The sequence below is a fragment of the Oenanthe melanoleuca genome, chromosome 1 (genome assembly GCF_029582105.1).
Source record: "Oenanthe melanoleuca isolate GR-GAL-2019-014 chromosome 1, OMel1.0, whole genome shotgun sequence".
Taxonomy (NCBI): domain Eukaryota; kingdom Metazoa; phylum Chordata; class Aves; order Passeriformes; family Muscicapidae; genus Oenanthe; species Oenanthe melanoleuca.
The window spans coordinates 50257566-50267032 of NC_079333.1; the positions used below are offsets into that span (position 1 = coordinate 50257566).

A 9467-nucleotide genomic window follows, 5' to 3' on the forward strand; every position below is an offset into this window, starting at 1 on the left:
CGGCCCGGCACGGCGCGGGGCGCAGCGGCCACCGGGGCCATGCGGGAGGGGCGGCGGCCGCGGCGCTGCCACGGCAACCGGCCCGGCCCCCGGGAGGCGGGAGCGGCCCCGGGGCTGCCATGGCCGGGGCTGCCATGGCCGGGACGCTGCTGGCCCTGCTGCTGGCCCTTCTCGGCGGCTCGCAGGTGCGCCGCCCGGGGCTTCGAGGCAGGGCGGACAGCGGGGAGGGCCCGGCGGCGCCGCTGCGAGGGCCGCGCCCGGAGCGGCGGGGCCGGGGCCGGGGCCGGCGGGGCGGGGGTGCGGGCGGCGCCCCGGGACCCGTTCGCGCTCGGTGCGAAGGGAAAATGAGTCTATGGGTTCCCCAGTTCCCGCTTGATGCTGACCAGTGTTCTCCTTGCTTGACTGCTCGCGGCTTTCCTTCGTGGCAGCCCAGCCTGTCTGTCTGTAGCTGTGTGTTCCCCGGCAGGGCGAGGAACAGCAGTGTCAGGCGGCCCTGGGCCTTCGGGGACCCGCGTTACTTGCTAGCTCGGTGCTGAGAGCTCTCCTTCAATGCTCCCCTTGCAGCAGTGCCTAGCTTCCGCTCTTCTGCTGGAAAAATACAACAAGACATTGACTAACTATTCCTGGCATTTCACACTTCTTCATTTCCAGGATGTTGTTTCCTCTTTTGACCTGTATTTTTTTTTTTCTTATTTTCTTACTTATCTTGAAGAGGCTACTGAATCTGGTGCATTTGGAACATTCTGTACTGTTTCCCTTATTTTGGAGAGTGATTTACAGCTGTTAACAGCAATTCTAGTGTGAGAAATTTTAGGGTGTGTGTTTTGCCTTCAAATTCCAGCGCTCCCCAGTCCAAAAGACTTGATTACCTGGTTTTCAGATTGTTGAAGCTTTCCCACTTGCATTCCAAACCCGTGGCTGCAAGCCTGCTTCTGTTAATTTAAGTTGAATAAATGAATTTATGATGCTTCAGCACACAGTAGCTTTCAGTGCTGTTTTCTTTGATCCCACCCTCATGGAATTTGACTGCTATATATTTATTTTGTATTCTCAGGTTTTAAAAGCACAGTATTTCTCTCCTTGGAAGGGAGAGCAACAGATGTACAAGCTGGACATAGGCTGGCCTAAAACTCCAGAAGACTTCACTGGCCAAACATTTTGTGTTGCTGTTGATTCTCTCCATGGTTTGGTCTATGTTGGACAAGTGAGTGGGAATACTGTTTTTCTCTCTGTGCTGCTTTTGTGGTGTTTTGGCCTTAAAGCGTCTAGTTAAGATTAGGATATATACGTATATGTTTATTTACATATATTTACATATTTGTATTAACAATTATTGTATCGAACTCGGAGAAAATATAAGCAGAGATATCTCTGCTGTATTTATTTTTGAAAGCAGTTCTGGCACAACATTTGTTTGTGGTTTGTTTTTTTTAAGTGTTACATTTCTGTGGTATGAATGTATGATCCAACTTACTGAGTTACAGCAGCTTGTTCCTTCAGCTGCAAGATAAAATGTCATTCTGGGGCAACTGAATCTTCCATTCTTTGAGGCCTTGTCCCATGAAAATCAGAACCACACAGCTCTTTCAACTAGTTAGAGTAATTATTATTAGTTAAATTAGTAATTATATTAGTTAAATTATTCCCTCTACTCAGGTCTATGTGTGAGTATCTCTAGGCCATGGATTAGACATTGTCTCCATGGAATGTGGTGGGAATTTCTTGTAACGCACAGCATGAGTACTTGAGTGCCATGCAGTTAATAAGCACTTGCAGTTTTCCATGCCCATTACATTGGGCACACTTTTCAGCAGGAACACAAAATCACAATTCAAGCTGAAGGCCAGGATAGCTGCAGGCACTTGGCTGCTCTGAAAGCTGGACTCTGTGTGATGTAAGATGAAAGTCTGGACTGACTGGAAGGATTTTCATATTAAATTTAGACCCTTATCTCTTTTTCCTTTTCTAGCTGGAAAAAAGAGTTCTACCAGACAATTATGTCACGAGATTCTTTCAATTCAGGAAACATTACAAAAACTTCACAAAGAGGAACTTTAAACTATAAGATTACTTACTTTATATGTTTTCTTTTGAACTTTTTTTGCCTTTTCAGCGGGGAGACAATGTGCCAAAGGTCCTTGTATTCTCACAAGAAGGCTATTTCCTTCACTCCTGGAATGATACAGTTGAAATGCCTCATGGTATCTTTGTATGGAACACTGAGACAGGAAGTTCAGTATGGATCACAGATGTTGGAACAGGTATGCCTGGTGGTGATGTGAGAAATATTTGGTGGGGAAGAAAATACAATATTGCTTTAAACAACTCACTTATTTAAGTCTCTCAAGCAGCTCTGAGATAGATTTGTGCTTTTCTTGCCATGAACAAACTTCTCAGGTGCTGCACAAAATAGTCTGAAGCTTCATGAGTTGTGCTATGTGTCTGCTTACAGCTGCTGAGCTTGGTCAGCACTCTTCCCTGCTGCCCAGAAGTATCACAGAAAAAGCCTGGTAGACCTAGGTTTAGCCTGGCTAGACCTAGGTTTAGTGATTCTAATACAGTGGATGAATATTGTTACAGCCTGTGGATTTACTAACCCATATCATAATCTCATTATATAATTTTGCTTGTTAGATATATTAATACCACTTTTGAGTATCAGATTTTTGATCTTTGCAGTGAGTTTTAATTACTTACATTTTGTTTTGTTAAGATGTTTTTGCACTTTCTTTTTTTCCTTGATTCAGGGAAATATGGTCACACAGTGAAACAGTATAGCCCTTTGGGTAAACTTCTGCAGGTCTTGGGCACACCAGGCAATGCTGGTTCAAGCTTGATTCCCCTGCAGTTTGATCAACCAGCAGAGATCTTTGTGGAGGAAACTGGAGAAGTCTATGTTGTTGATGGAGACGGAGGAATGAACAACAGATTGCTCAAATTATCAGATGGTATGGAAAAAGGAACTGTTGCAGTAGTTGACCACTGAAAACTGGATTTTAAATAACATGGCTTGGGAATACTTTTAAGCAAGTATTAGACAGAACTGTCATTTAACTTTAGTTTGAAGACCTTATTGAATCAGACCCTGTTTTATTGCTTGTCACTTCAGGAGAAATCTCCTGGTTATTCATGAGAAGAGGCTGTGAGAGTGACTTTATTCAGTTTCCAAAAAAGAAAGCTAAGGGGGATTCTTATTGTTGTCTTCAAGTCAGTAAAAGGAGGCTATAGAGAAGACAGAGACTTGTTTCTTGGAGATATACAGTGAAGAATGAGGAATACAGAGCAAAAGGTTCAAGGGGGGTGAATTTCAGTTTGATTTTTGTTAGAAAACATTCAGAGGTGGTCAGACAGTGAATGACAGGGTGGCCCAAAGATGGTGTGCAGTCTCCATTCCTGTAGATGCTCAAAAGCATATGTTATGGGCAACTTGATCTACTTTGGAGTTGGATTTTTTTATCAAGGCTAGTCCTGCTTTGAGGAGCAGGTTAGACCAGGCAGTGTCTACAGGACTTTTGTAGTTAAATTGTTCTGTGATTCTAATTAGCTCACTCATACTCCTCAGTTAGGGCAGTGACTTAAGAGTCTGCATATGTCCACAGCTGGACTAAGTGGAGGAGCTACTGTTGCTTCATTGTGCTATCATACAGTAGATAGTTTCCTAATACCTAGTGTGCAAACTGGTAAATTGTTAAAAGTAAAATCTTCCAGGTAGTGAATGTTAAAAATCAATTTAGGAAGCAAATTAGTAGATAGCATAATCAGCCCACATCTTCTTTTTCCTTTTTTTCTTTTTTTTTTTTTAATTCAGTGCTTAACAGAACCTTGGACTATGACTCTTGTGTATTACTGGCTACATTTTTGTAACCATAATCCTGTAACCACTAATAGTAATCCAATAGTCACTGTAGTAGTCATGTTTTCTCTCAGATTTATGTATTGGGAGTACGGTGTTTAAACAGTTTAGAATTCTCACCTTTTACAAATTACCCAAAGTAACTTTGCAAGAGAATGACTTAAAAGCTGCTTTATTTCTTGTTTCTCACTGTGATATTTTTTACTTTTATTTTTCCTGGTGCTCACTGTTAAGACTACAAAGAGATATGGCTGACTGGATCAAATGGGAGCGGCATTGGTCAGTTCAAGATTCCTCACAGTGTCACCGTGGATGCTTTTGGACGGGTAAAGAAATTAAGGAAATTTTTTTATTTCATCTTACAACAGACTTGTTTATATGTATTTGAACAAAACAATATGTATTTCTTTTTTGTTTAAACTGTTGTGATCTGTTTTGCTTTATGGGGTTACAGTTTTTAGTGTGATAGTCCTGAGCTGAAGTTTCATACTGCAGGTTGTATGGAAGCAGCTGACTCCAAGGTTAACACCAGGATCCTGACCACTTACACTGTCAGTGTCCATGCAACAACAGAGTGCTCCTCCTGAAGTTTGTAACAGGTTGCCATTGTCAGACTATAGGAGAAGTGTGTTCTATAATACATAAAAGCATTTCTGTTTCTTTATGTAGAAGCAACGGCCTTCTTGGATCATCCTGACCTTGATTAACAGCTCTTCTCCCATGGGAAACTGCATACCAAAGGATCGAGTCTAGCCATAAATATCTGTGCTTTGATGTACAGCCCAGAAAACTGGGCTGTGAACATGTGTGGGATGAATGATAAGAGCTAGAAACATCAGCTCTAGCCTTCTTGTTTTTTTTGTGGCTACTTTCTGCTGCTGGCTGGCTGTGTAGTTGATCCTAAAACTTGTGCACAGAAGAAACATAAATACTCAAGTATGTTTATTAAAGACAATCCTGCTAGATGACAAAGTGGTGGTCTGTTATCCTCAGTCACTATACTTCAGGGGGCTTTAATTTCATATTTGGAAATTCCAAATGAGCTTTAAGTGGCTCTAGCTAGGTTGTAGACATTACTGTCTTTTACATGCAGCTCAAGGCATCCAAGAGTCTGCTTCTGCCAGGTGTTAATTGTCGTCTGGCTTTTGGTCTGCCAGTCCTAGAGAGGAATTATGCAGTCGCTTCTTAATCTGTTTCAGGGAAAATAAGATTGCTTCACTAAAACACCACTGGTTGAAGCTAATTCTGCTGATGCTGTCTGAAACAGAATAATAAGTGTATATAAAAATCAATTCTCTGGCAAAACTGGCAGAGTGGGAGAAAAAAAAGCAGGAGGTTACTTTATGCTGCAGGATAACCTGCAGAGTTTATACATTCAAAGACAGTGACTGGGATGAGCTGCATTTTACTGTGGATCATCAGTTTACGTTGAGAATTAATTGTTAATTCATAAGAAATCTAAGAGAATGCTGTAGTAGTGCTTCATTTAAAAACAGTGATGAAAGATCTAAGGTTATGTTTATTGCTCCCTTTTTAGTGATACCCCAGGTAAGTCATGAAGTTTACTTACCAGACTGATGGCTTGTCAACAGCTAAAACTTCAGTGATTTTTGTACAAAAAATGCCTTCATTGGAACTGTCTATTGTTATTGCTAGCTTGCAATGTTTGTGAACCCAGTTAACACAGGGTGGGAAAGAAACAAAACTGGTTAGACAAAACCAGCTAAACATGCTCTAACTGTTTAATGGCTCAATATTTGAAGTAGTATTATGCACACTAGGAGTGTTTGCAGATCACTATCATGAAATGAGTTTACCATTGGAAAAAAAATGCAGGTGACAGATCTTCAGAATTTAATAGGTGAAAAAATGTCTTCATTGTGGGGATAAAAATCCTACCAAATATATCCATATAGCCACACAAAAGAAGAGAAGGCACTGATTTCTCTCTTAAAGTAGTACAAAATAATTTGGGTATGTTTTATGACTACAGGTCAGTTTTGGTTTATATTTGGAACTCATATCTGATTTAGTTTTGAATGGGAAAGTATACATTCTTCCAGGGTACATTCTTCCATTTTTACTACAGGGAACTTTGCTTTTGTAAGAAACAAATGCATTTCATTTGTTCTATTTGTTGACAGCCATGATTTTCCTTCTTAACAGGTATGGGTTGCAGACAGAGGCAACAAGAGAATCCAAGTTTTTGATAAAGCCACAGGAGAGTGGCTTGGGTCTTGGAGTGGCTGTTTTTCAGAAGATGGACCCTATTCTGTCAGGTATTGTTCAACAGTTCTAGAAGCACACAATTACGTAAATAAGGTGTACTCTTACTGGTGAATTAAAATGTTGATATTTAATGCCTGCTGACAAGGAGTTAACCAGTGTAATGAGGTGCTGGGTGTCCTAATGTACACAAAGATCTGTACAGTTGCATCTTGACAGGGAAATCCTGGCTTTATACAAGCCCTGATTTGAGTGCAGGATTGGAAGCTTCACTTTAAAGTCATTAGGATATTAACCTTACTGTTGCAGCTTTTACAGGAAGAAAGATTTTCTTGAACAAGTTTTCTGTAGCATAATGTGTCTCAATGAGCAGCCATATGAAGAGCAAGGCTTACAACTTAGTTCCCAGTCTTACATTGTATTTTATTGGTCATAGCCTTCAAAACTGTGACTATTAAAGGGGTTTTGTTTATGTTAAAATGAGATCTCATATGGAGTTCATAGTTCAAATATATGTTTATATTTCACAGGTTTAGTGCTGATTACAAATACCTGATTGTAGCTCAGCTGAATATCAACCGGTTGGCAATCTTGGCAGCACCTCCAGTTGGCTCCATTGGGGACTGTGTCGTGGTCCACAGTATCCAGCTGGCTGATGAAACCAAACCACACCTTGTGGATGTAGACATGAAGAGTGGAGCAGTCTATGTTGCAGAGATTGGAGCCCAGCAAGTACAAAAATATATACCCTTAAGCTGATAGTTTCCCACAACTGCCATGGCACAAGGGCTGTGACATTTATGACCTGTGACTACATTTCCTTGAGTTCTTTATAGTTTGTGTTTCCTTAGACAAGTACAGAACTGCACAAGTGCCCCCAGAACTCTAGAGCTAAGACTCTGTCCTAGATGTTCTGGAGTTCTGGAGAAATACTTGGTCTTGAGCTACTGCTTGTTTAAGTAATGATATGGTGACTTTTACTTTTGTTGCAATTGTAAAATGATAAGCATTTTAATTTTAGTATATAAAACCTTACAAACACAACTGTTGATCTTAAATATATGGGGTCAGCTTGGGGCTCTACTTAGGCTGTGTGTTGTATATGGTCAGAAATGTCTAAAAGAAGTTTTATAAATTATTTCCTGGGAGAAGAGCACTTCATTTCAATGTTTCTTCACTTTGTTTTTTGAATGGTGTGCTGATGCTGTCCAGCAGAAAATATAAAGATGTGTCACAATGTTAAATTAGATGCTGCTGGATATTGGTGTCAGTACTGACACTGGCATCTGCCTTAGGTGGTTAATGACTTAAGTATTGAAATCTGTTTTCAGCTCTAGCTAAAGCCATGAAGTCTGTAATAAGCTTCAGCCAAATTGATATTAGACACTTCAAACCAAATTAAAAGTATCTGCACAGCAGCCAAGTACTGATTCTTAACTAAATTAGTTCTTAACCTTATTTGATTTATATCAGCATGAGTTTTCTGTTCCATAAGATTTCATAGTGGAACATATTGAGGTTCAAGTCATGTAAGTTCCTCAAGAAAAACAAATTGCAATTTGCTGGGAAAATCTTAATCAGCAGTAGGGACTGGGAGACATATGATTTTCTTCTGATTCAGTTGAAGGTCTGTCGTTAACAGCGAAGCATCTGTTTTAATTTATTTCCAGAACTCAGACTCCATCAACTCCATTAATGTGTAGAGTTAAGTTTCTTACACTATATTATAGCAGATGTCTCTAAGCTCTGTCCTAAAAAATCCTTCCTCTCCATTCCCAGAACAAAGTGGTTTCTGCTTTCTTTATATGTTGCTACAAGATTTTAAGTTCACTTTATAGCATAGAGGGAACCAGGTATAGGAAAAATGGAATGGGGAAGATGGCATGACAGAAGTGAGACCATGGATAACTGATGAACATGGTAAAACTGTGGATCCACATTCCATATTTTCTATCTCTTTAAAACATTTGGGAGGATTTTTGCTGTTTTCACACACTTATTCTACTGTGTGGATTATTTTAATGCTAATCACCAGCTATATACTTCCTTAGAAAGGGAATATGGGAAATACCTACTTCAGTGAAGCAAATGCTACTTAATTTGGTAGGTTTCAACCTATGATCACAAATTTCTGAGTCAGCAAATGAAAAGGCTGTTCAGAAAAGTCAGATTCATACTTTCTCTGAAAAGTAACTCAGCTGTTGAGCCAGACTGCCTGATTTCAGCACTATCTGAGATTAATGCACTAAATGTGAGTGCTTTGTTGTTGGCTACATCCACAACAATAAGATCCCACCTGGGGCTACCCTCACTCAAGCCTTAGAAGCAGAACTTCAAAGTTATACACTAGCAAATATGGTCCATCACTCATGTGGTCTTGAATGGAAGCTAGTAAACAACATTTATTTGCTGAAAAAATAGCAGTACTTCCTCTAAACCTTTGTGAATATGTCCACACAGTGTGTTGTGTGACTTTTCTAACTAGTTTTTGACTAGCTCAGGGATCTCTGCTCTGTGTGCAATTTAGTTATTTCTTGTCTATACAAGGTGGGTTTATTTTATGAAATTTTAAAATCATGATATTTGAGCATATCTTGGTGATGTAGAGGGTCCAGGCATACCCATCTTTCTTCACTACATCCTCTCCTTATTTATTTTTTCCTTTGTCGCATCCATTTGAAAATAGAACTCCAAGCTCTTTGGGAACATATTTTTGTGTTCAGTAAAGCAATATAGTGCACTTTTGGATGTTGACAAATAGCTTACTTGTACAAGTTTCTGTTTGCTGCATGGATCTGCTCTCAGCTCTTTTTCATGAGCTTTTGCAGCCCCAAGAAATGGGGAGCATCCATCCAGTTTTGTGTGGCTTTACTGAAATAGGCCAAGGTGCCAAAATGTGCCTTGCCACTAGGCATTTGGGTATCTGTGATAACAAGGGATGCTTATTACAAATAACTATGAGATGCTTAGACTCTATTTTATCTCTGTGTCTATGACCAGACTGGGAAAATTATTTTGTGCACTAACTTGCTAATTCTCTGAATGTTTTCTTATGTATAGCCTTGAAACTGATTTCTGAAGAAATGCATAGTAGGAGAATTTGATAAAATAAAATGAGAATTTATCATTATTAAAGTCTTGGGTGCTTTATTTCTGTACTAATATAAATACATTATATTGTAATGGATTACTCTTCTAAATACAGGGCCCTCAGCACATAAATAAGGTATTTAATAATTTCTGATACCAACATTTAAATCTAAAATTCCATGTTATCCTTATACATCACTATTTCTGTGGCCAATCTCTTTTGCATTCTAATTTTTGTATCAACACAGAGACGTAAATTATTCTCATCTGTTTCCCTCTGAGTAATTAGTAAAATGGA

The 9467-nt window shown here is 39.7% G+C and overlaps 1 protein-coding gene across 1 annotated transcript; it reads left to right on the forward strand.

Moving 5' to 3' along the window:
* The first annotated feature begins 60 nt into the window (after positions 1 to 60).
* NHLRC3 (NHL repeat containing 3) lies at positions 61 to 9169 on the forward strand. The gene is made up of 7 exons (XM_056485002.1): positions 61 to 185; positions 1055 to 1204; positions 2114 to 2261; positions 2748 to 2948; positions 4088 to 4179; positions 6020 to 6132; positions 6610 to 9169. The coding sequence occupies exons 1-7, from the start codon at positions 120 to 122 to the stop codon at positions 6836 to 6838; spliced, it is 999 nt and encodes a 332-aa protein (XP_056340977.1). The 5' UTR covers positions 61 to 119; the 3' UTR covers positions 6839 to 9169.
* The last annotated feature ends 298 nt before the right edge of the window (positions 9170 to 9467 follow it).

Excerpts from the sequence above, each read along its gene's own strand:
- NHLRC3 (XM_056485002.1), top strand. The coding sequence starts at position 120 with ATGGCCGGGGCTGCCATGGCCGGGACGCTGCTGGCCCTGCTGCTGGCC. Across the intron at positions 4,180-6,019 it reads CCGTGGATGCTTTTGGACGG|GTATGGGTTGCAGACAGAGG; the intron begins GTAAAGAAATTA and ends CCTTCTTAACAG. Across the intron at positions 6,133-6,609 it reads GATGGACCCTATTCTGTCAG|GTTTAGTGCTGATTACAAAT; the intron begins GTATTGTTCAAC and ends TATATTTCACAG.